A 26284-nucleotide genomic window follows, 5' to 3' on the forward strand; every position below is an offset into this window, starting at 1 on the left:
TCCAATAAATTTAAAATGAAAAGTTTTTTTTCTTAATCTCTTACTATTAAATAGTCTTTTATGCTTATTTTTCCATATGCCTACTGCCTATATATTGCATTGGTAGCAAGGGTCAAACAGTCCGCTAGAAGTGTCCATTTTACTAGTCTGGTTCAGAGTGAAGGAATTAAAATACATTTGAATTTACTGTTCCTTTTTTGTCCTACACAGTGTGTTTCAGTTTGACTTTATGTATCTAGGACAAGTGAGGTTATGGGAGAATTTGACAGTAAGGGACAAGTTCAGTTTGTGACAGTAAAGGTGTTGGTTGTGATTTGTAACTGCTGAGATAGAGGGACAGTTGTGTTTGGGATAAGGGAGCAAGGAGAGCTTCAGGGGAAGCAAGTGTTGTGACTTTCTTCCTGTTAATATCCAAGCTCATGGCACAAGTGGGAGGCTCTCGGATCTAACTATGGCCTCAAATAGCTCCAGTGCTGGAGGAGGAGCGGAACTGCATTGTGGCCTGCATGCAGCTGTACACTAATATTTATCAGGCTCATATTTGCTTTCATATTATTTCTAGATGACTAACACTGCATGTTTGAGATTTGGTGTTGTGTGTTGAGCTATTTTAAGTCCTGTCCTCATATTGTGTAGGTTTTGGAGGGTGCTGAAGGACAATATTCTGGAATGCAGATTGGGCAGCTGCAGGATGAGGAAGATGAAGCTGCAAATATTCTTCAAGATGATTCATCAGAGTCTTTCAGAAACTCTTCTATTGGTATGTTGATAAATCGGGGTTGGGGGCAGGCAGACACAGAACTGGTGACGTGTTTAAGGCAGGTGTTACAGGTGCATCTGCTGTCTGACTTCCCAGGGAATGAAGACTCGCGTAATGGATGTGAAAAACATAACTAGATAGAAATGTAAAGTAAGGAATATATTTCAGCACTTCTAAGGAATCACTTGTTTTGATCACTGCTAATTTATTTTTCATGTTTGTGTAATTAGGTTAAATTAAAGTGCTTTTAATTTGCATCTGAAATGGTATTTCATGGATTGCCTTTTTCTAAAGCTCTTCAACAGCCTCACCTGTTGAAAACCACAAGCCATAGTAGGCAGCCTTCTGATAGCAGTGTAGATAGATTTCCATCAAAAGAAGATGCAGCAGATCCTGGTGATCACGAAAATAAGGTGAGAAGTAGTCACAGTGGTCTGCTTAAAGTCTTAAACAACTAAGTTTAATAAAAGATATGACAGTTATGCTCATGTAAATTAGTTGTAAATGTGGGTAGCTTGTGTGCATGGGGTACTTCATTATAGGTCAAAATAACTAAGTTTGAATAGTAAAGGTGGGTTACAGCCAGAATTTCATGTGGCATAAGGTGAATACGCAAATGGTATCTTGAATGTGATCACAAAGAAAACCATAACAGAACACAAACTGCTGAGAACACAAACCCCTTTTGTGTGTGCATTAGTAGGGTACACTGATACTTTATCACCTGAAATATCTTTGTGCTCATTGCTAGCTGTGTAGGGAACCTCAGAAGTTACGATATCTCATTCTCTGAGCCATTCTTTCTGTGGACCGGTTTATACCATTCTAACCACAGGTTACTGATTTCCTCTTGTGGTTTTCTGACTTGAGCTTTGGACCTTGTTATAAGCTGGGGCACAAGGAGTTTCGTTTGTGGCAGGCAGAGTTAGCCTGGGCTACTGGGAAACTCGAAATGTGAAACCACAGAAGGTTGTCAGCTTTCTTTGGAAACAACTTGGGAATTAATCGCTTCTCGTACAAAGTTTCCAAAGATTACTTTTTGTCACCAAAAAGTGATTTATGAGAATCCTTCAGATGCAAAGAGCACATCTAGGTAATTCAGCAAATTTACAGAATTATTGTTGTTTCTGTGATTAACCAATTCTGATACTGGATCCAAACTTCCCAAAAACATTATGTTTAAAGGCTTTTTTTGAATATGTATTAAGCACATTTTGTATTACTGCACACTCCCAAAAGTATAAAGGTTGTATTTCTAAATCTTATTGTGCTTAATATTTTATTTAAATTGAAGATTAATGTTTATCTATATAAAAATTGTGATTTGCCTTCGCTAGCCCTCCAGAGTAAAGGGAGACATAGGTCACTATACCGATGGGGATTCTGCTCCTTTAGTGCACTGCGTTAGACTTCTGTCGGCCTCTTTTCTACTCACTGGGGAGAAAGGAGGTAAGTTTTCTGTTCCACTCATTGGTTCCTTGTGCATCTCGATATGCAAAGTTGGAAATGTGATCAGTTAAGTCTTTCTGGTTTTTAATCTAACTTTATTAGAGATTTCAGGGATGGGGTGTTCTGTGATTTCCTGATTTAAATGGTTGCACCAGAGTACAGGAAAACCTGTAACTACTTAAATTATGCCATTTTACAAGGAATCTCATTTTGAACCACTGGGCATCTAAAGAAGTGTTACGGTAACTTAACCTGCAAGTCAAATACTTAATTACATTTACAATTTGTAAATTATTATGAGACTTAGCCTGTGGGGCCGTGATGGTTTATAGATTGTATGAAGCTGTGAAGACAACCTAGTATCAGTGTTTCTTTTTATCACCACCAGTTTGCCCACTATGAAATTATCAATACCTCAGAAAGGAGACTATTTTGAATTGCAGTTCATTCTCTAGAAACTTCTAAAACAAGTTCAGAAGAATATAGTTCTGTCAAGTACTTCTACTATTTTTACAATTGATTTTGTTTACGTCTAGTGTGTTTTAACAAAAACATGAGTAAAGGTATCTTTTTTTCCTTTAGCTTTATCACTCTGTTGTGTTTGAATTCTGTGTTAACTTTTCTGAATTCAGAGGAAGTGCTGTTGTATCAGTTTGTGTTTGGGAAATGTAACTTTATTTTGAATGATTTGGCTGTAGTAAAGCAGAGAATTGATGTAAGGTTTTCAAAAACCTAGCTGAAATCTCAAGGTGAACTTTTTTCTCCGCTTTTTACATCTTACAGCATTTGCACAAGTTAGTGTGGCTGTTTTTCATGCGTTTTTTCATGTGTGATGGTCAAAGAGAAGCTTTTTCAAGGTTTGTGATTGTTGGAGGAGGCAGCTGGGGCTCAAAAGAAGAAATATTTACCTTTTTAGCATAGTAATAAAGCGTCAGTAGGGATTTTCCAGAAAGCCTTTATGGCATACACTGCTGCTTCCATTTATTTTTTTTTTCCTGGGAAGTTCATGTCACAGGCATGTGTGTATGTGTCATTATACATGACTGAAATGAGCATTTAAGGGAAAAAGAACAAACATCTTTTCTAAACTATTGCTTGTTCATGTACTCTGCTAATGTAGTGTTCTTGGAAACAGAGTGTAATAGCTGTTTTCTTAGCACTGAATGAAGTGAGGTGGTAGTGTGTGTATTGGTTGGTTGGTTTGGTGTTTTTTCTTTTAAAACAAACAAAAAGGCCATATATAACTGCTGCCTCTGATAAACTGGAACTACTTGCTCTGCCTTCATTTTTTTTAATCCAGGCTAAGCTATTTATATCATACAGAGTTATTAATTAACTTAAAAACAATTCATGAAGCTTTTAAATACCCCCTGGCTTTGTTTGTTTTGGGTTTTTTTTCTTCTCCTCAGCTTTAGTTCCTGATAGAGATGTGAGAGTCAGTGTAAAAGCCCTGGCAGTAAGTTGTGTTGGAGCAGCTGTTGCACTTCACCCCGAGTCTTTCTTCAGCAAACTGTATAAAACACCTCTTGAAGCACTGGGAGAAGAGTATGGTATGTTGCAGTTCACATGTTCCATTTTAATAGTGTGTTTGGGTTTTTAAATACGTGAGGCAGCACCTGTCTGCATTTAGAGTTTCCAGGTAGAAACTCTAAATTTAGTTTAGTATTTGCAACCAAATATTGCACCAATTGGTATGAACATGTTGTCTGAACACTATTTTTACTTTTCCTAAAAGCTAAGTTTCAGTGGATGGGCTTGTACAGCGTCTGACAAGATTAAGCTATTTTAGTACAACTGCTATATAGAAGCGATTTGTCTTATAAATGGTTTCTTCTAATTTATTTCAGGCCAACTTATAAATGGTTTCTAAGCCATTAGGTTCATTTTTATGAATGCTACAGTATGATCATCAGGGACCTGGAGTATTCAACTGGTTTGATACCAAGAGTGGCAAAGATGGAGTGTTAACCGAAACTCGTCTTAGATTTCCTCGGGCTTTTTTGTGTACAAATGAAATAAACCACTGATGTTTTTATATGTTATCACTGGTCTGGATGGTGCGAATGACCAGTAGGTTACATCCAAGGGTAGAACCAAAGCAGGTGTATTGTGAATATACTGATACTGATTGTATAAGGATTGGTACCTCCACTGAAACATTTTTAGGGATCAGTTAAGTCCAAGACTAGTATTTTTAAAATAAAGTAGTTGTAACTTATTTTCTTAGAGGAGCAGTATGTCTCAGATATTCTGAACTACATTGACCACGGAGATCCCCAGATCAGAGGAGCCACTGCCATTCTGTGTGGAACAATTGTCAACTCCCTTCTACTTAAATCCCGCTTTGATGTGGAAAAATGGCTAATAAATGTCAGAAGCTCAACAGGTAACAGTTTGTTTTAAGGGTGGGTTTTGGGGTTCTTTTATGTAACCAAAACTTTCTTTTGTTTCATTGCTCTGGATTCTTTCTTTGTTAGGAAATCTGTTTTCCTTGGTAGACTGCATACCTCTGTTACAGAAAACACTGAAAGACGAGTCCTCTGTTACATGCAAACTGGCTTGTACAGCTGTGAGGGTAAGCAGAAGTAGCAATTTATATGTACCACCACAGATCACAGGGGTGTTATTTGTTGACTAGGATCCTATGACTGTGTATATAAATATGCATAAACATGAAGCAAAAACTTACTTCTTCCCCAAGAACTTCATTGTACAAAACATGAATTCAGGCACAGAAATAGAGGAACATTTGGAACGGCTGGAAAATGATGTTGGTTAGATTGTGTAGCAGTATAATCGTGACATTTCTAGTCCTAAATATACTGGTGTGAGCTGTAATGTTATGTTAACCAATAACAGGATGAGTCCATTAGATAGGCTATCTAGCCTAAACAGGGAAGTGTGAACATCTAACACCAGGTTGTATTCTGTATTTGGAGAGCAAAAATTAGGTGTGAGAAATGGCAAGAAAATAGTGATTATTTCGTGAAATAATAGTTTTTAAAAGTGTGGAAAGTCTCAAGAAAGCAGTTTTTTCAAGCTGGGTAAAAAAATCCATTGGGCAGTTGTTAAAATAGAGATGAGAGCTCAGTTTGTGAGTGGAACTTAGAGTGTGTGAATTTTATTTCTGTAACAAAATCTGTGGAAGGTGTTGTATGGAAAAGCAGAGGGGTGAAGGAGTGAGCTTTTCCCTGAGGAATTTTGCAAAGAAGTAGAGCAAGAAGGAGACGAACTGGAGCCCAAGGGAAATCTGTTCACTGGGGAAAGGCAGAGGGTGGCTGACCATATTGTAGCTTAGAGATCAGTGAGGGAAAGCATAGCTTTTAGTAAAATACAGATACTTACTGTATGGAAAGTATGATTTCATGTGCTCAGAGGAGGGATCTGTGATGCAGCTGAGGGAAGGAAATCCAGTCAGTTAAATGATGCTATCTGTTTAACATTATGTTCAGTGATCCTATTGTTTAAATATAGTGGATTTGTTTATGGTTACACTTGTGATTACAGCTTTTTGCGAGACTTAATGAGAATTGTTCAGTTCAGGCAACTTATACTAGTCAATTTTGACTTTTTCTTTCTCTCAGTATAGAATGTAGCCTGACTTCATACCTTTCTGCAGAAGTGTTTTAAAGTATTTTGAGTTCTTAATCTCTGAACAAGAAAGTACTTTTTTATGTACTTAAAATGACATAGAGTACTACATCTTTTTCCAAATACCACGTATTGTGCATATAGTTGAACAGCCATTAAAATGAGGAGGTCTGGCTGTTTCAGGAACTTTGGAAATCAGAACTAGGTGTCTAAAAATACTCTGTGGAAATTTGGAGAGACTGTTTTTGAACAGATAGGAATTAATGGTGCTTGTGATGTTTAAGCCCTGTATTAGACCTTGCTCTTTGAAGGATTTTCCTCTGATCTCCAAGGCTTGTGTTCCTCTCTGGTGTTTAAATTCAGCATCAGGTTTGAGCAGTTCACATGGAACTACTGTCCTAACCTTGCAAAGTACTTGTCTCTGGAACTGTCTCCTAGCAATTTAGCAATAACTTTTTCTAGTGTTCTAAGTAAAACAGACTTTTCTGATCACTTACATACTTTGATTCAGAGAACCTCTCCTGTAATATAACTGAAAGTTTTTTTTCTTTTCAGCATTGCATCATGAGCTTATGCAGTAGCAGTTACAGTGAACTAGGTTTACAATTAATTGTTGACCTCCTTACACTGAAGAATAGCTCATACTGGCTAGTAAGGACAGAACTTCTGGAAACACTTGCAGAGGTAGATTTTCGGTAAGTGTTCATATTTTTCCATGGGTGTTTTAGCTGCAGTGCAAAGATGGTGTGTATGGGGAAACTGGAAGCATAATGGAGCAGTTTCTTCTGGAGCATCATCAAGTTTCAGAAAACTAAGTGAGACCAATCATGTGCCTCAGGGATATATGAATTCCTTTGTCAATTTACTGCTGACTTCACTGCCAAGCCCGATCCTGGTAACACTGTATTGGAGTGTCTAGTTCAGTGGTCTCTTTATCAAGTCTTCTGTAAATTTGTGATTGGAGACAGAGCATGTAGTCTCAAATTTGGATTTCATGTTCAGTTGTGCATATTTTTTAATAGGAAAAAAGTCCCTGAGTTTATTGATATCGGCTCTCTTCTGTTGCTTGGTTTCTGTTACACTGAAATGAGTATGACTTTACTTCCTTTTCTTGCATTCCCTCATTGTCTACAGTTTCTTCCAAACTGAAAGATAAAATATACTTATGTGAACATTCTTCAAGTTATCCTTAGTCATACATAATTGAACTCTTTCTAAATAGTGATTTTTTTATTATTTTTTTTTTTTTTAAGAATGTGTTGCCATCTTTTCAAAAGTGTCTTATTTTTCCCTGGTGGGGTGGAAAAGGAGGGAGGAAAAGCCCAAAACAATTACAATCACAATGTGTAAATAACCTTTTTTTTAACTAAAGCAAAGTAATTCTTATGTTGCACTAACCAGGTAGTAGTTTAGCGAATAGCTTACCTTTTGAAAGGGAGCAAAAAGTTTTACTTTTTATAGTTTCCCTGCAGTGGTGTTTAAAAAAAACTAATAAAAAGAATCTTCAGAGCACTGAAGGGAGAAATAACATTTAATGTTAACTAATGTACTCTAAATTCTGGTTTACTGTAGGTTAGTCAGCTTCTTGGAAGGAAAAACTGAGAGCTTGCACAGAGGTGTTCATCATTATACTGGTGTAAGTAAATTATTCAGTAAGTGTATTGTGTGTCTGGATTAAGTTCAGTTTCAGCACTTCATGTTTTACATTCTAAACATCAGTTTCTAAACACTAATAGTTGTTTATGTTTTATACTTACATGAGTCTCAAAGCTCATGCTCTGAGACTTGTTACAATTGGAAAGATACTTTACTACTGAGATTCAAGTATCTTAGTGTTCTCTGGTGTGTATGTGGCTTTGCTGTGTTGTTTTTTTTAGACTTCAAAAAGGTTTAGGCATTTATGTATTTAAATGGTGTATTTGGCAATGTTAAGGTAAAGATGATCTTACAGACTTGGATTACAGATGAAATTACACTTGTTAGCTATCTTTTAACAATCTGGTCAAATGATGAAAATGTTCAAGGAATTCTACTATGCAAACTTACTTTCTAGCTACTAAAACTTCAGGAGAGAGTGCTTAATGATGTTGTGATATGTCTGCTTGGAGATGAAGATCCAAGAGTGAGACATGTGGCTGCAGCCTCATTAATGAGGTATATATGGCTTTTTTTATTCTTTCCTTTAAAAAAAAAAAGTTTAGAAAGGTACTTCTGTGTTACTGTGTACCTGTAACTAAAATAATCCCTTAGTGCTTTTGGTTTTTTGCTTAAATGAGAGATGGGAGGCAAACGTGGCTTTGTGGTACTTAGAACATGCATCATTCTGAACCATCAGGCAATTGTACTTGGCTCTTTATTAGCACTACAGTTATATTTAACTGTATTACATTCTGAGGGTCACTTTCAATTTCAACTTCAAGTTTGTTTGCTGCATGCTGAACTGATTCAGGCAGTATCCTGGCAGTAGCTGATGGCCTTAAACTGTTGCAGTTCTACTGAGTTGTCTGAACTCCCAAACATGTACGTTCCACATGGTTATAAGTGGTGTAGCTTAAAACTTTCATACTAACTGATGATAGTAAAGTAGCTAATCTTGTTTAACAAGCTGCTGTTTGCTGTACCCTACTACAGTTACAGTTGCTGCACCAAACAGTAAGGATTAGTTGGTAGTTTATTGATGTGAATTCAAGGGCTTACTTTTTCTGTTTAAAGAAGTTGTATGTAATATGAATTTCTGGAATATTTTATTGTCAGAGGAGTCTCTTTCCTATTTTTTTCAGATTATTGATTGCTTTGCATTCCTAGTAACAAAGGATAATGAAACCTTAAAAATTCTGATAATTTTGTCAATTGAAAGCATTTATATTGCAGAAATAGCTTAATAGAGAAGTCATTCAGTGTTGCATCATAGTTAGTATTTGTTGCTTTTATTCATGGACTTGATTTTGAAATGGAGTTATTTTGCTAACTGAGTGGTAACAAGTTGGAGTTTCTCTATATCTTCAGGCTTAGTGACAGCACATGTGTTAAGGTTGGAAAAGACTTAACTGCCCAAGAACATTGCTCCAAGCTTGAAGAAGCCCCTAGAAACATCCAGTGTGGGCATTCATTGGAAGTACTAGCAGTGCAATTACAAAAAGTGTCTACTGTAGTTTTTGTTGTTGTCTAAGTTGAAAATGTTGAAATTTCAAGAAGACTGGGTCTTGTTTTATGTTTAAGGTTCACTGCCTAGAAATTGGTTGGTGAAAAATTGTCCTTTTCAGGTAGAAATTAGTTTTTTGTTGACACAGATATCCATGGGGAAAACATCTGGGGAGGTAGGGAAACACTGAGAGAGAAATACTCTAGTGAAGTGGTCATTGCAGTGTGTATAGGTAGATGTATCTATAAACGATTGGGTTTTTTTTTAACAACCATATGTCAGTTTTTGTCCTGATTTGTGTTCCTTGATTATAATGAAGAGCTGCTTTTAAGCTGAATTATGCAGTATCAGTTTTAGTAGCAGCTTTTACAGTTGACAATTTGATGTCTGATTGGTGTGTGCACCCTTCTGAAATGTATATTAAATGTATTTTAAATAGTATATTAAATAATTTCTGAATAATACTCTTTGACAATTATCCTTAAGGCTTGTTCCAAAGCTGTTTTATAACTGCGATCAAGGACAGGCTGATCCAGTTGTGGCAGTAGCAAGAGACCAAAGTAGTGTCTACCTGAAACTACTAATGCATGAAACACAGCCTCCATCTCACTTTGCAGTGAGCACCATCACCAGGTATGTTACGTGTCCTTGTCTTGCCCTAAAAGGAACATGGACCCAAATTTCAATTTGTAATGGCTAAAAGCATAGTTAAATCCTGCAAATCCATGTGCTTATGAATTCTTTTTCCAGTCTGTAGGAACATCTGTGGTAGGTTTAGGTTCCACAGAAACAGACTTGTGTTTAAAGAATAGACTGATGTGTGAGTTACTAATGATGTGCTCACACATAGATCATAGGGAGTCATGGTTCTGTGATAAACTTTTATCTTCTCTTCATCCTGAGGTTACCTTTACTTCTCCATTAAATTGCACAAGTGCAGTTTTGCAAGCTACTTCTTTGTGAACATTATTATCCTTTAGGTATGTTGTTGATCCAGATTTCTAACTCTTCAAATCCTGTTCATTGATTGTGGTTGCAGAAGTCTGTACTGTCTGTATAACCTAAAAATAAATTCTGATTTTGATAGTGTGATCTTGTTGCTGTATTTTTTGCTGCTAGCTACACTTCCTTAAACTCTTCTGTTTAGATGTCTTGTCTTATAGACAGTATGAGTTGTATACATTTATGGGGGCTCTTTGCCTCTATCAGCTTGTTGTACAATATTTTCATTATGTGCCTTTTCCATACATGGTCTTGATTGTGTCACTTAAGATTTATCTATTGTAGTATGGAAACAATAGAACTTTGTGGACAATGTTATTTCAGATACAAAATAATGGGTTTTTTCTGCAGCAATAATACTTTTACAGCAGTAATCCAAAGCTTGTGAACATGCAAAAGCAAAGACTGATGTTGAATTGGTGGTGATCTCTAGAGCACCTACTTAGGTATTGAGAGTTGGTCTACTGTTTACTAATAAAAGATTTGATTTATAAATTAAATTGCTTTTGCTAGTAAAGAAGAAAAAATACTAAAATAAAATAAGGTGGTATTTAGAGTATTCTCAGATTTTGTATTTTATAAGCAGTCTGTAAAATAATAGTTATTTAAGCCATAATAGTTTTTGAGCTGTTTTTTGTTTTCAGTGCATGTTTTAGTGTGTTAAATGTTTTTGTTTCAGAACATATAGAGGTTACAACATGCTTCAAAGTCCAACTGATGTCACTATGGAAAACAATCTCTCAAGGGTTATTGCAGCAATTTCCCATGCATTGACAATATCCACTACACGAGCACTTACGGTGAGTTTTCTTAGTTGCTGTAGCAGCTGACTTTTTCTTTTCTCTTTTTCATTTGCTTTATTTTTTATTATTTCTTGGCTATATTTGTACCTGCATCTTTGGTACTGTGGCAGTAGCAATAGTCATACATTTAATTCTCACTCTTAAGATACTTTGTTGTTGCTAACTCTTCCAGTCATGAAACTGATTCTGTTCTTGGTGTTAACTTTCCAGTTTGGCTGCTGTGAAGCTTTGTGTCTTCTCTCCACAACGTTTCCAGTCTGCACCTGGAGTGTGGGATGGCACTGTGGGTATGTTATAGCAGTAAAGAACTTCAAAAAGAAGAGTATAACATCAGGTTGCTTTAAAAAATATTAGGTGTCAGCATTTTTTAATCTCTGGATCCATAGCACATGTCACAGGATTGGCTGCAGCTGCTGTAATAGATAGATAGATACGGTCAGGACCTGCCAAAAGAAGTAATAGGAGAAAAATTCCTGTGCTTTTGAAAGAATGTTTATCTTCAGGGTGTTGTCTTGTAACATCTCTTTGAAATTAGAACATAATCATTTTCACCTTGATCTCATGTTTATGTTGAAGAACAGTTGTAAAGGAAGTTGCATCATAATTGCTTTTTGTAACTATAAAAGTGTCTGTCAGATGTATTTAAATTGTTTTCATTCGGCACACTGAATGGGAACAGCAAATGAGATAGCCAGTATGAAGTGTTATGTATTTAATATGTGATAGCCCCAAAGTACTTAGATTCTGACGGGTTTCTTCAGAATGTAAGTGTAAGGTTGGCAACTCTAAAGCTTTGATCTTGCCTCTGATTATCAATGTGCTTCATATAAGCTGTAAAACTAGCTACAGAAGATGTGCATGTGCAGAGCTGTTTGGTTTTTAAATAGATTTAACATAACTTGTGTCAATTATTTTAAAACAAAACAAAACCACAAAATCCAACAACTGTCCTCCAGCTGCTGTTCTTGTTGGGATGCCCTTTCTTCCCTTGCTGGCCATAAGTGTAGCATGCTCTCTGTATGCTTTCTAAAAGATGTTTTGTGAGCTATAGGTCCAGTTTTAACAACTGAAGTAGGTTGGGATGCCAGCAGTGCTTAGCTGGAAGACAAAATGCAGAATTGCAACAATGCGTCTTCTGCACTTTCCAGGCTAAAAAACGTTGGTCTTAAGATGCATCTAATATTTATCAGTGATGCAGTGACATAGCTTTTGCTCTTTCCTCTAATTCCTTCTTTACAGATTTTTGGCCTGTGTTTGTGCTAATTTAGATTGTAACTATTTTTGTGGAATGATACACATGTTTATAATTCTGGGTAATAAGAATATAATAACATGGATAATAACATGAGAATTTTGCCAGAATTCCTTTTTTGTCTTAAGAATTGTCAATATTTGAAATGTTGCATTCCAACTGTGTACAACTCAACATGGATTAATTCATGGGTTTTTAAGGTTTTATATATATAGTAGGCAATACTTGCATATGAAAATATGTATTAAAAAAGGAAGGCACTGTAATTACTTATGTAGTTTTGTTGAAATAATAGCTCTTAGTGTAAATTTATTTTCTGAGATTGCTCTAGGTGTATTAGATTAGAGTGACTACATTAGAGGATTATTTTTTTAAATAAATTAAAAAAACCCCTTTATTTAGAGGTTGCATTAAATCTTTTCCTGAAAGAATGTTAGTAATATCAAGCAAGCCTTACACCTTTAAAATGATGTGTGTAATTCATATAGTATTCTGACAAACATCTTGTTACATTGCAATACTGTAGCTTGTGTCTTCCATCCCTGACTTGCCTATGCAGAAGACTTGACTTGGAGGTAGTTCAGGACCATACTGGTTAGCAATGAAATACAGAATTCTTTAGCTCATCAGTAGATGTCACTAGCAGCTTTGATATTTGCTGTTTAAAAAAAAGTAGTGGCTCTTTAAGAAGATGAAGTGTTGTTGGGTCTCTGCTGTAAATTGTTTGTTGAAGTCCTAGTTGAGTGTGTTTCTGTAGTTTACTTGACTGCTAGTTTTCTTAAGACTTTAAACTTTGCAAAATGGGGGAGGAAAAGGTCATGACATTCCGAAATTAAACTTCCAGTGATTCCCAGCCAAGTCCTTCAGATGAAGCTCAAAAGGGCTGCACCATTGGAATGGCCGGCATGGTCCTGTCTCTCCTTTCATCAGCATGGTTCCCACTGGACCTCTCTGCACATCAGGATGCTTTGATTTTGACTGGAAACTTGCTTGCAGGTAAGGTAGAACTAGAAAAGTAGGATTGTCTTGATATTTTTACCATTGGCATCAGAAGGCCTGTACCTTACCCAGTTTTGATCTCACACAATAAAATACTTGCATGATAGAACAGAAGAAATTAAAGAAGAAACTTCTTGCACCCAGGATGTTTGAAAAGATACTGTCTCTAAGTTGAACATTTCCTCTAGTTGCCAAAGGGAACATTCAGGATGCTTAGTACAGGCTGGGTACAAAGGGTTAACTTTCTTTGCTGTTTAGAGCTATGCACCTACTGCTGGTTTTGAAAATGCAGGCTCTCTCTATTTCTGTTCATATAGAGATGATAACCGTATATGCTTCTAAAATTTTCTGATACTTAATTCCAAGGTTTTTATCTTATTTTTCTGTAAATAATGTGATTTCTATTGCAGCAAGTGCTCCAAAGTGCTTAAAGAATCCCTGGAGTGCTGAAGAAGATTCAAACCAAGGTGCTGCAAAGCAGGAGGAGCCCTGGCCGGCTCTAGCAGATCGAACTCTTGTTACTTTAGTAGAACAGCTTTTTTCTCACCTACTGAAAGTCATTAATATCTGTGCACATGTTATGGATGATGTTGCTCCTGGCCCAGCAGTAAAGGTATGTATTAAAAATAAATAAATTGTGTGATGTACATACTATTGTGATAAAGACCTCTTCATTTTAGAGTTGATATGGGTAACTATCTCGTCTCATACCTTAATAATATGACTCCACTATGGGTAGGAAAGCAAATAACATGAAAAGAACATGCATATCATTCTTCCACGTAACATGTTTTTCCTTAGGTCTGCAGTGTTTGTAATATTACCTTAAATTATGAACCCTTTATTCCTAAAAATCGAAACATTAATTCGGTGAGGAGTGTACAGTAAATGGAGTCAACATCTGTTGATTTTTGGCTTTGTTGGCTGGCTGTAATGCACTGAGTTCCTTTGGGGGCTAAAAATAACTCTTGTATCTTTTGAATATCCTGTAAAGTATCTTGACTTCTGAAACAGCTCCTGTGAGGTACTTCTGGCTTTGGGTTTTTGTTTTGGGTTTGGGTTCTTTTGAGGCATCTACATTTTGAGACTTGCCTGGTGACTGAGAGCAGCGTTATTAAGATTACTAATTTCTTTATATTTTGCAAATGTGAGAATATTTTTTGATGTTTGTCATGGTTTAAAACCCAACCAGTAAAAATAACTGGTACATCTGAAACCAGGACAATGCTTTTTGTCTGGAATCAAAAGAAATTTTAGTCATTGAGTTCACCTCATTGCTCATTGACCTACACTGAAGTTGAGAGGGGAAAGTAGGGAAAACAGTAAACTTCTTCCTTTTCACCCGGGAAATCCATGTCCTGAACCTGAGAGTTGAGACAATTTAATTTCAGTCGAATAATGGGGAGTTTAAACAAAAGATGAAACACTTGTGTAGAAGAAAAAAAGCTACTTGTCTATACAAAATTAATAAAGCTTCTTTTAATCATAGGCAGCATTACCTTCTCTCACGAACCCACCTTCTCTTAGTCCAATTCGGAGGAAGGGAAAAGAGAGGGAGGCTGTCGAACAGGCTTCTGTGCCAATGAGCCCTAAAAAGGGTGGTGAAGCAAGTCCGGGTAAGCACACTTACTCATATTAACCCACCTACCATCCTCCCCTGAGTATGGTTACAGTATGGAGAGAAAAAATAAGACCGATTAACTGCTTTTCTGAAGTTTTGGTTCAAAAGGCTGGCAGACCCGCTCTGAGAAGTTCTTCTTCAGTACTGCATTGCAGGAAAGGCAGCTGTGGGTGGGGGCTTCCATACTGTTTTGGTTTTCATTCAAATTAACTGTGCTTTTCAGAAGCAAGGTACCGCTGAATCCTTTGACTCGCTGTTTTTCTTAATCTTCTCAGCTATTGACTAAAATTAAGAAGTAATTTTTGCAAGTGTTTTACGAAGGAATTTGAAATTTGCTCTGCGCCTTTTGGCAGGAGTAGCTTCTGTTGCTCCTGGAAAGAAGATTCTGAATCTTGAAAACTTTTTTTTTCCTTCTTAACGAATGAAGGAAATGGGTGTCAATTCTGTTTTGTAAATTGTACCTGCACTCAGTAATAAGCCTCCTGGGTTAATTTGTCTTATTTCAGAGGGCTGGTTTCTTGGAATGCTAGTTCATATTGTAGTTGTACAGCATGTGTGTTTGCCATTTAAAATCTGCATGCAGATTGAAAAATTCGTGCTGTCTAATAATGTGTTGAGGGTCCTAGAGAAAGTATGCTGTGCTAATCTATGATATACTTTTAAGCTACTAGGCAAACTGATGCTGCTGGGCCTGTTCCAACAAGTAAATCGTCTTCAGTAGGAAGTTTTTATCACCTTCCATCATATCTGAAGTTATACGATGTCTTGAAAGCAACCCATGCTAATTATAAGGTACTGCATGATCTCAAGTGGTTGAATTATTCAAGGTGGTTGGGCAATCACTTTGTTTCTCTTAAACATGGCTCTGCATGTATTGAGACTCACTTGTTTGCCTCTGTAAACAGTTTAAATACACACACACACAAAAATAATCACAACCACCAGGAATTAAAACAAACCCCTCTAATAGGCATTGTCACCCTGTTCTAGTTTCTCTGCTGTCTAATGCTGGTACCAAATGACCGTTTGGTGGCTTGGCAGTACTAAATAGATCCCAATGTCTGTTTTCTCTGCAGTTTATTCCAGGATTGGTAAACTATTTCCTTATTAGTTCAGGTGACAGAAGATGCATTCCCTAAGGGCTTGGTGATCTGATTTTTTTTATACTTCAGGGATTGTTTTCTTACTACACCTACTGTGTTTCTGAGAAATACATTATCCCTTCTCTGCTACTTGTCAACATTCTAGGCATTTCCAGATGCTGTAACTTCCTCAAGCTAGAAGATCCTCTTTCTTAGTCAAAATGAAGTCCTATTTTCCAGCCATTCGTACGGGAGCCTGAGCTGTCAGTGGTGTTAATGGAACCATGCTGAATTTTTAGGCAAAAGATCCATTTGTGTCAATACCCACTTCTGTAATTTTTATTTCCTTCTCAAGTAATTATTAAGAAAAAGTGTGATTTTACTTTCTGGGACCAGGTTACTTTGGATCTCCAAAACAGTAATGAAAAGTTTGGATGTTTCTTACGGTCTGCATTGGATGTTCTGTCTCAAATCTTGGAACTTGCTACTCTTCAAGACATTGGAAAGGTATGAGATCTGTGTGGTTTTTCTTTTGTAGTTAAGGTTTCCAATAGCCGTGTCCTTGTTGGGAAAAAGCACATACTCATTTTAAATTGGTGCTGTTGAGAGAGACAGTAGTCCTAGAAGCGCTGTGTTACCACAGTGTTGGGTAGAATGTGCTAAAGCAGATTTTCCGGGTTAAATTGCTGTAGTTGAAAAGTGGATTAATTTTTTTACTGTTGAAATTTCATGTGGAGTTTTTTCTTACCAGGAAAATAGCTTGTCTTTAGTCAACCTTACTCTATCAATATGTTTGAATAAATTCATGTTAAATATACAAAATGTCAGAAAGCACACTGCTCCTGTTCCTCTCCTTAACTGTAGTGGTATGTGTTGTGGTGTTTTAAGATTAGGAGGCAGATCTTGCATTTTTTTATTTCTTTGCACACCTCCATGATTACCCTTAAATTATTGTTGTTTTAGTTAGTAAAACAACCTGTGCTGTTGTCCAGTTTTCATAGTAATGCTGCATGTAATAAAGTAAAAAAGGCAACTAGGTGCACTTATTTTTTTGCTTTTCTAGTGTGTCGAAGAAATTTTGGGATACCTAAAATCATGTTTCAACAGAGAGCCAACAATGGCAACAGTTTGTGTACAGCAGGTAAGGAGGTAATTTTTTTGTGTATTACTGGGAGGTTAATCCTGATGTCCTGAAGTTATTAGTTGGACACTAAGACTTTGCACATTCTTTTAAGGGAAGTAATGTGAGGAAACAGTAGCCCAGGTGGAGCAAACAGAGCATGTTTTCTTTAATTTGTTATGACTTGTTCTGAAACTTGATACTGTCTGAATAATGTAATTTCTTCTTGAACTGCTTCCAATTCAGAGAACTGTTTTAGCTAATGCTCAGAAAACCACTTTGCTTCCTGCCTTCCCAAATATGTTCTGTAGGCAGTTAACTACAGCAAAACCAAGGTGAAGAACTGCCTTACTGATGGATTTCTTTCAGGCTTCCAGTTAAAACATTTGGGTTCAAGTCATCAAAGCTTAATTTTGGTGGGAGGTGAGCATTAGTAGGCTATTGAGATGTCACATGGAAATAGCTTCAGTTATGAAAACAATCATATCTTTTGGGGCAAGGTGTGGATTGGTTTCTTTTTCCAGCTTTTTTCTGTCTGTTATATAACTATATGATCCACAGTTTGCAACTTTAACCTTTCCTCCTAAGTCCTTTGGGAAGATGAGAAGTCAACTTGGTCTTTTTCATTTTTTTTTTTTCCCCCCCCCCCCCCCGGTCTTCCTTTCCTGAAATGTTAACTTTTTTTTTTTCTTTTTTTTTTCCCCTTCCAATTTTCTTCTTTAGTTATTGAAAACATTGTTTGGGACAAATCTGGCTTCTCAGTACGATGGCTTGTCTTCAAATCCCAACAAAGCTCAAGGCAAAGCTCAACGCTTAGGTTCTTCTAATTTGAGACCTGGTCTCTATCATTATTGCTTCATGGCACCATACACACATTTTACACAGGCCCTTGCTGATGCTAGTCTAAGGAACATGGTTCAGGCTGAGCAGGAACACGACAAACAGGGTAATTTTCTTCCCTTATGATATAATGTTAGCTTGAACTGGAATCTCTTTTTATTGTTTTTCATAAATGCAAGTATCATAGGGGAGCTAAGTAACTTGAAATTACAGTATTGTATATTATTTTTGCTGTAGACTTAAGCAGGGTAATTTGTCTTGGTAGTGGCATCCTGAATACAACACTGTATTGATGATCTCTAATGAGTTTACAAATCAAAGCTAAATCATTAAAATGGGTATCACTTAAGTTTTTTTAAAAGCATAGTAATTTTAAATGCTTGTATTCAAAACTATTTAATTTGCTCATTATAGGAAATAGCCTTAAAGGAAAGGCAAAAGATGACTAAGCAAAAACCGGAAACTTCTCTGCTAGATGTTTGTCCACAAAATCTGTGTGATCTGATAAAAGTGTGCTGTAGGTTACCTCTGTTCTTTTCATTTTACTAAGAATATTGAAACAGTCAAGTAGATAAAGAAAAGTTGACATTGGTAGAACAGTATGCATCTAAAGAGAGTGTGTCTGTTTCGCCCCCCTCCCCCCCCCCATTTTATTTTCTTTTTAATGTTAATGGGGTTTTGTTTGTTTTTTATGACAGATGGTTTGATGTGCTGCAAAAAGTTTCTACACAACTGAAAACTAGCATTTCCACTGCAGCAAAACATCGTGCTGATAAGGTACTTGTATCTCTGTACTCCTGAAAGGTCTGTACCTCAGACTTAAAGCATTTTGCCTCTTTAAAACATAATTTGGTTTTGAATCAGAGACCTGTTCAGATGTTAGATTACTTTAAAATCTCTCTATTACAGAATGCTATTCACAGTCACATTCGTTTATTTGAACCCCTTGTCATAAAAGCATTGAAACAATATACTACAACAACATCGGTACAGCTGCAGAGACAAGTTCTAGACTTGCTTGCTCAACTGGTTCAGCTACGAGTTAACTACTGTCTTCTGGATTCAGATCAGGTTGGTACCTCAACACCTGGGGAAACTTGCAATACAGGGGTCTCGCCTGTGGGCTTCATATTTACAGCAAAGATACTTGCAGGAATCCGGTCATTGTACTATAGGCGAAAACAAAGACTTACAGGAGGGTGAGGTTCAAATTCTGCCCTCTTACCACCCCCAGCCAGGGAGAGCTTCAGATTTGATTTCTCTATTGCATGTAAATTACTTTCTGAGCTCTCCAACAACTATTTAAGAACCGTTCATCAGATTGAGATACTAGGAATAAGATGATGTGGACAATACAATGTGTTGTTAAAACTTAATTTACAAATAGAAATACCATCTTTCTGTATTGAGAGTTATGTGTGTTACATGACTGAGAAAGTTATACTTGGCAATATACAGACTATAGGTAAAATGTGGCCTTGGTTCATGCAAATTATAATAAGCTCTAACATCAAGAAGATTCTCCATATCCTCTGTAACTGTAGAGGTAACACTTCATAAGCGTTAGAATGAACTATATGTGATGTTCAGTGCCTGTCTTTAGCTCCTCCTTCTTCCAAAATATACACTTTTCTAATTGTCAGAATTATTTCAGTGGAAATTAATGTCTCTCTTTTGTACACTTTATTCTCTCTTTAGGTGTTTATTGGATTTGTCCTAAAACAGTTTGAATACATTGAAGTAGGACAGTTCAGGTATGAAATTAGCAAAGATCCTTTGAATGGTGTATGTTTACAACTGTCTGAAACATGTAGTGATTAGCTTTGTTGGTTGTTTCTGCCTAATGAGAAAGGGAGAGTTACCATCTGAGCAATGAGCTGCTTTATTTCCTGGCTCCAGTGGTAGCCCTTTCAGATGATTAGGGGCTGAAGAAGTCAGGAAGTTGTGTGGTAGTGGGTAGAAATCTTAAGCTGTTTCTCCATTTAGTCTTGTAAAACCATTCTTTTGGGACCCTCCCCAAACTGTGCTTTCAGGAATCAGCACTTCGTTGCTAGGGTTCAGTTACTGGAGGGAAAGTTACTTCTTCCTGTCGTGGAGTCAGTGTGAATCCCTATGCATTCTGATCACCTAGTACATATTGTACAGTAACTAATAGATCATAAGCAATGCAGTGGAGTTTTTACTGTCAGCTATTTGTTTTTTCTCACACTTGAGTTTTTATGAACAGATAAGTGAATTTTTTTGTTCTGTGGATCTCCTACAGAAATACTCCAATGTGTGTCATGAGCATTAGTTAGTGTGTTATAATACTCATAACTGTGTAACAGCACACTGTAATGGTCAAAGCTTGAAAGAAATCCTTTGGGGGGGGAGAGGGGAACCCCCAAACATAGTAAAGAACAAGGCACAAAAATTATAGAAATACTGTATGAAAGTAGAATGGCACATTCTTAAAAATAATGGAAGAGATTCATTTTTACTGAATAGAGTTTTACAATTCAAACTTGACACTTTTCATTTTTTGTTTTCAGGGAGTCTGAGGCAATTATTCCTAATATCTTTTTTTTCCTGGTGTTGCTGTCTTATGAGCGGTATCATTCCAAACAGATAATTGGAATTCCTAAGATCATTCAACTGTGTGATGGTATCATGGCCAGTGGGAGGAAAGCTGTTACACATGGTAATAAAAAGAAAAAACCACCAGCACTTGTATTAGTAATAGTTCAGCAATAAAACCAGTACTGAATAGTAAGCTATAGAATACTTTAATCTTATTGATTATTCCAGAAGACACTAGCTTTTAAATTTTTTAATGTCTCCTTCAAGAAGTTTATTGTACCCTACTAATGCTGCTACCCCATATTTTGCATTGCACATAGTATCAACAAAGCTTTTATTTGAAACTTTATTAGGTAGTAAGTTCACAGCACAGCAGTATGTTAGAGGTTTTGATTTTAATTTTTAGTCGCCTTCACTTTCCTTCCACTTCTGGTCTTTAAGTAGGAGCATCTCTCTCATGATTTCCAGTGATTCTGCTAAGAAATACTTCATAAAAATATCTAATGTGTCTGTAATATGAATTTTCTACTAGAAATAAGACAGACATCATTATGTGTGATAAGTTTGGTGGGGTTTTGTTGGTTTGGGTTTTGTTTTGGGGGGCTGTGGGCAAAACCTTTAGTAAATTAAAGCATGGTTTACTTGTAGTAGCTAAACTGTGCAATACAAAAACATTGTTCAAGAGTGATTTTGTCTCATGTTAAAAAAACAAATCTCATTTCAGCAATACCAGCTCTGCAACCCATTGTTCATGATCTCTTTGTGTTAAGAGGAACAAATAAAGCTGATGCTGGAAAAGAGTTGGAAACACAAAAAGAGGTGGTCGTGTCAATGCTGTTGAGACTTATACAGTACCATCAGGTAAGAGAGGAGAGCAAAATGTTGCTGTTTATGGCCTATAAAAGGGTAACTTTGCTGTGTTGAAAATGCTTCAGACAATTTTAATGATTTTGTATACAAAACTTGAATAGCTGGATTCTGTGAGTGATCTTTCCTTACAGAAAGAGAGTATGCAAAGAGTTTTGGAAGTAGGGGAAGGGTTCTACAGTACAAATCAGTATTTCAAGTCAAATAACATGTCTGTGGGATTTTATAATCAAGTCATGGTAGTAAGGCTCTGGTAACCTCCAGTTAGGGTCATGATCTTGGTTGTGTTGCAGATTGAATAAACAGAATATTAGTAGAAAAGTGAAATATATTAGGATTCAGTAAACTTGAAAGAATGGGGGTAAAATTGGAAGAGAGGACAGGATTAAAAGTATGAAACATGCTGCACAGAGATGATTTAGGTATTGCTGTACAATAGCAGTATCTTCAATAACACTGTAAAATATTTGAATAAAATAATGAAACTGGTAGTTAGACAGCTATTGACATTTACTATTTTGGCTCAGACCTCATGGGTCTGGAAAACATGTTTCTGCCTTGTAGGAGTATGAGAATTACTTTCTCAATACACTTTGTTTAAAAGAAAAACATAAAAGTAATTTTAAGAGAAATGACATGATTAACATGGGATTTATTGCTTATTGCTTAACACTTTTCCTTTCATCATGTGAAAATGCATATGCTAATGTAAGCAGTGTATTTTCTGAGAACACTTGGAAAAAAGTCAGTACATCTTGTCAAAATAATTTGTTAGGAACTGCATGTTCAGATTGGGGTAATTTTGTGTATCCACATTTTCTTTTGAATTTGTAGTTTTATAATCATAAAATGACTAATATAACTATATGATGACACCCTGTAGACACATGATATGAAATAGTGAATAACTTTGTGTTACATAAGGCACTGCAATTGCAAGCAGATCTTCTTCTGACACACTTAACCTATTAAAGACCACCCATGCACTGCTCTTCCCACACCATCGCATTTGTAGTTCTTGTTCTGTACCATTCTGCTGGTGCAGTATGTATAAACTGGGCAGTTCTGTTCTTCCCTGACTGTGGCTGGGGTGTTCTGCAATGATGTCTCGCTAACTTGTGAAGGTCCAAGAGCTGCAACCTTTAACTTGTTTCTGTTACGACTGTAGCTACCATCTGTGGGGCTCCAAAGTTGAGTCACTCAGCCCGGAATCACTTTTTTCTCCTTTCTCATGAGAAAGCTTTCGGGAAAGAAAATCATCTGGTGATCTCGTCTCTTTTTTTAATTGACTGTGTTTCTGAATCTGAAATACCTGAATTCCTTTACAAGTGCTCCATCTAACTGTTTTTCTGAACCAGTTTCTTCTGTCCTGCTTCCCAGTCCATATTTGAACTTCCCTGCTTGCTGTGTCTTTGGCCTGTCTATCCCTGAAAGTGTTGTCTCTCTAACCCTCAAACCAGTAATACATTCAGTTACTACAAATTGTCTTTGCTGTTGATGTCCTCCATTATATGCTCTTCTATAAACTTTTATATGAAATTGACATATCCCAGGTGAATGAGCGCCATAAAAATGTCTGTTCTGTTTCCTTGACCAAATTTAAACTTTATTTGAGCTAGAGTGAAGAAAAAGGATACATCTGGGAAATGCTCTTTCTTCCATTTTTGTTGAGTATGCAATATGGCATTTAAACATATTATCCTTTTTGCAGTTGTTTGAGTAGTCTTTCGACAAATCCTTTTTAAAAGGACCAAGAAAGCTTTTTTATTTTTATTTTTCAGTTTATAAAAGTAATTAGAAAATTCTTAAACAAAAAGACATAACTAAGAAGAAGCTTTTGACCTGAAAATGGGGTTTCAAGAATGTTGTGTGATTTCTCATGTAGGTTTTCTTTTCTTTTTGGCAAATGGATGAAACAGTAAATGTTTTTCCCATGACGGTATTACTCAAATGTTTCCTGTTAGTGTGGGTGTTTACTTGCATTCTTTTGGACTTTTCCTCAGGTGCTAGAAATGTTCATCTTAGTATTGCAACAGTGTCATAAAGAAAACGAAGACAAATGGAAAAGATTGTCCCGGCAAATTGCTGACATTATTCTCCCAATGCTTGCAAAGCAACAGGTTATTCTATGCATTTTTAAAATCTATAAACATCTAAAACAAGTGTTGTGATGTGTGTGTATGTATCAATAATGGCTTTGGACATTTTTGGGGTTTATGTATGAAGGCAGATTTTCCTGAAAGGGTACTTGCCATATGTGAAAAAAAATCAATTACTGCAAGGTAAATTAAGTCTTTGAAGTGATGAAGGTCATATTTAAATACATGCAGTATGTGCAGTATCTTCAAGGCTGGTTCCATAGGAAGTTCATTCTACTTCTCTTACATATATAATGATATCAGAGCACTTATTAAATGGTGTGAAGATTCTTCTGTGTTTCTAGAATGTCCTAATTATTTTTTCGTAACTGCAGTTGGGTCTAATTGCATTATTTTTTTTTTTTTCTTGGTGAGGAGGAAGGAAAGACATAGTCTGAAACTGACTTAACAAATCACAGAATCCTGGAATAGTTAGGGGTGAAATGGACCTCTTTGCCTCAAACCAGAGTTTACTGGATCAGGTGGCTAAGGACCATGTCTAGTCAAGTTGTGACAGTCTCTGAGAATGGAGCCTCCGTAACATCTCTGGGCAACCTCTTCCAGAGTCTGAGCATCCTCACAGGCAGAAAACAAATTAAAAAAATCCTTTATTTAAATGGAATTTCTTTTATTTCACCTTGTGTCTATTGCTTTTCATCCTGATAATGGATACCACTGAAAAGATTCTAGCTCTTTCTTCTGTACTTGGGTTGTCTCCTTGCACTCCCCCTAGTCACATACTTGTACGTGTTGGTAAAGATCACCGTGAGCCTTTTTCAGGCTGAACAGTGTCAGCTGCCCCTTGTATGACAGGTATTCCAAGCCAATGCAACCATCTGTGTGGCTTTCTGCTGGACTTCCTCCAGTGTGCATGTGTCTGTTGTTAGACTGCACGCTGGGGAAGGAGAGCAGGCCCTCTGCATCTGGAAAGAAAAGAAGACTGCTTTTAGGAGAAAGGGGAGAGATTGCCTTCCTAAGCAACAGAGGACTTGTCTTTGATACACCTTTCCTGGAATTAAGAACACTTACTTCAAGGATAAAAAGTAAAATTAGTGAAACTGTGCACTTAACGTTCTTTACTCCATGTCGGCAGATTCCCACTCCCCTGAGGACATCTCATGGAGGGGAGAGTAGGCTTTCATAGCTTTTGGTTGCTCTGGATTTTGTACTTTGAAGGACAGCTTTTTTACTCACAGGATGTCATAGAAATATTGTGTTGCACTTACCTTAAGTGGATAGTTACAAATTAGTTTTGTGTTTTTAACAGATGCATATAGACTCTCATGATGCTCTGGGAGTATTGAACACTTTGTTTGAAATTTTGGCTCCTTCATCCCTTCGCCCTGTGGACATGCTTTTAAGGAGTATGTTTGTTACTCCTAAAACAATGGTAAGCAGTTGCTTCCAGAGAAGAGAGAATCTGGTGTCTTCCATACAAAACAAAAAAGCATGTGTTTCTTAATTTGCAACATGGTGTTAAAGTGCCAGCAGCAGATTTTAGGAAATAGTTGGTTAGAGCTAATATGATTTACCAACTGGGAGTACTTCATACAGGAACATTTTGCTTATGGATTATTTGCCTTCATTTTGTATTTTGATGATCAGGAATGTGGAGAAACATACTATTACAGCAAAATCTAGAATACAATTCCACAGATAAGTCACATTTTCCTTATGCAAGTATTAGTACTGTTTCTATAGTTGAGAGATTGTTTAACAGAGTGAGCGTGAGCTTGACAGTTACCACAAGAATAGCATTTTGGAAGACCTAAACATAAGTGTTTGTTCTGTTCTCGAAAGTGTCTGATTTTTATACAACAGTTGATGAAATTGAATACTTTTGAAGTTAAACACCACAACACAGAATGTATTAAAAAAATTAATTATCTTCTGGATTTTTGTGTTTGTGTTAGGCATCAGTGAGCACTGTCCAGCTATGGATTTCTGGAATTTTAGCTATCCTTAGAGTTCTGATTTCGCAGTCAACAGAAGACATCGTCCTATCCCGTATACAAGAGCTTTCCTTCTCACCGTACTTGATTTCATGTCAAACAATCAATAGACTGAGACATGGAGAAAATAATGTATCTGCACCTGAGGATCACACTGAGGTTAAACAGGCTAAATATCTGCCTGAAGAGACATTTTCCAGGTATGTTGTCTTTTGACTAACTTAAGGGAAAGATTAAGATTTCTGAGAAATCACAATACTAATTGTGGTTAATTATATCACAATATTAACCCAAATCAAATATGTAATTATTGAAGTACTTGTGATCATTTCTCCTTACCTATAGCATCCTATTTGGTTTCAGTCAGCCTGTTCTGTAGCATTCAATACAGCATCCTATTTTGGATGAATGTACTTACTGAGATTCATAGGCAAACCTCATCTTATTCTGAAAGATGTTGCACTGGTAGTTTTTCTGTTGACTGTACACATGCTTTTTCAAGGTTCTTACTACAATTGGTTGGCATTCTGCTGGAAGATATTGTTACTAAACAATCGAAAGTGGACATGAATGAGCAGCAGCATACTTTCTACTGCCAGGAGCTGGGCACACTGCTTATGTGCTTGATACATATCTTCAAATCAGGTAACACTTTAAACATTGCCTTGGGTTGTAGCATGCAGTAGCAGAGAGGGTTTTCAGTTCTGAGACAACTGTTGAATGTGTTGGACTACTGAGAAGGAGTATGTAGTGCCAAAGACATTCTACCCTACTCAGTATAAAGAACCTCCCAAACTTTGTGCTTGTGCATGTGGGGCACATTTTTCACATTTCATTTATGTGGAACAAAATGTAACTAGTGACTGTCATGTCTCCTTTTAACTTACTTTCCCAATTCTTTTATTCTTTCTTTTCTGTGACTGTCCTTTTTGCTTTCTGATTTTCAGCCTGCAGCTGAAATCCAACAGTATTGGATTACAGTAGCTGGCTGCAATTTGAAAGGTCTTGGCACAAGTCCCTAGTTCTTCATAGACTTCCTTACAGATATGGGACAAGGGACTCTGCATTCCATAGTCTGTCTTTAAAATAGGAGTTACAGTGCATCAC

The 26284-nt window shown here is 36.6% G+C and overlaps 1 protein-coding gene across 1 annotated transcript in view; it reads left to right on the plus strand.

Annotated features, from left to right (window-relative positions):
* The window catches only part of HTT (huntingtin), a 76606-nt gene that overhangs the window by 22009 nt on the left and 28313 nt on the right, over positions 1-26284 (plus strand). Inside the window, exons 13-40 of the mRNA XM_010015069.1 lie at positions 637-760; positions 1055-1173; positions 2098-2209; positions 3619-3759; positions 4437-4595; positions 4687-4784; positions 6356-6495; positions 7373-7436; positions 7854-7954; positions 9429-9575; positions 10624-10744; positions 10958-11034; positions 12844-12995; positions 13409-13611; positions 14488-14614; positions 15284-15411; positions 16098-16208; positions 16765-16842; positions 17545-17767; positions 18359-18438; positions 18571-18732; positions 19360-19415; positions 20193-20341; positions 20945-21081; positions 23091-23207; positions 24493-24615; positions 25139-25377; positions 25680-25822. Of these exons, the coding sequence (XP_010013371.1) occupies positions 637-760; positions 1055-1173; positions 2098-2209; positions 3619-3759; positions 4437-4595; positions 4687-4784; positions 6356-6495; positions 7373-7436; positions 7854-7954; positions 9429-9575; positions 10624-10744; positions 10958-11034; positions 12844-12995; positions 13409-13611; positions 14488-14614; positions 15284-15411; positions 16098-16208; positions 16765-16842; positions 17545-17767; positions 18359-18438; positions 18571-18732; positions 19360-19415; positions 20193-20341; positions 20945-21081; positions 23091-23207; positions 24493-24615; positions 25139-25377; positions 25680-25822 (3631 nt within the window). The remainder of the gene's footprint in view (positions 1-636; positions 761-1054; positions 1174-2097; positions 2210-3618; positions 3760-4436; positions 4596-4686; positions 4785-6355; positions 6496-7372; positions 7437-7853; positions 7955-9428; positions 9576-10623; positions 10745-10957; positions 11035-12843; positions 12996-13408; positions 13612-14487; positions 14615-15283; positions 15412-16097; positions 16209-16764; positions 16843-17544; positions 17768-18358; positions 18439-18570; positions 18733-19359; positions 19416-20192; positions 20342-20944; positions 21082-23090; positions 23208-24492; positions 24616-25138; positions 25378-25679; positions 25823-26284) is intronic.

The sequence above is a fragment of the Nestor notabilis genome, unplaced genomic scaffold (genome assembly GCF_000696875.1).
Source record: "Nestor notabilis isolate BGI_N333 unplaced genomic scaffold, ASM69687v1 scaffold1635, whole genome shotgun sequence".
Lineage (NCBI taxonomy): Eukaryota > Metazoa > Chordata > Aves > Psittaciformes > Psittacidae > Nestor > Nestor notabilis.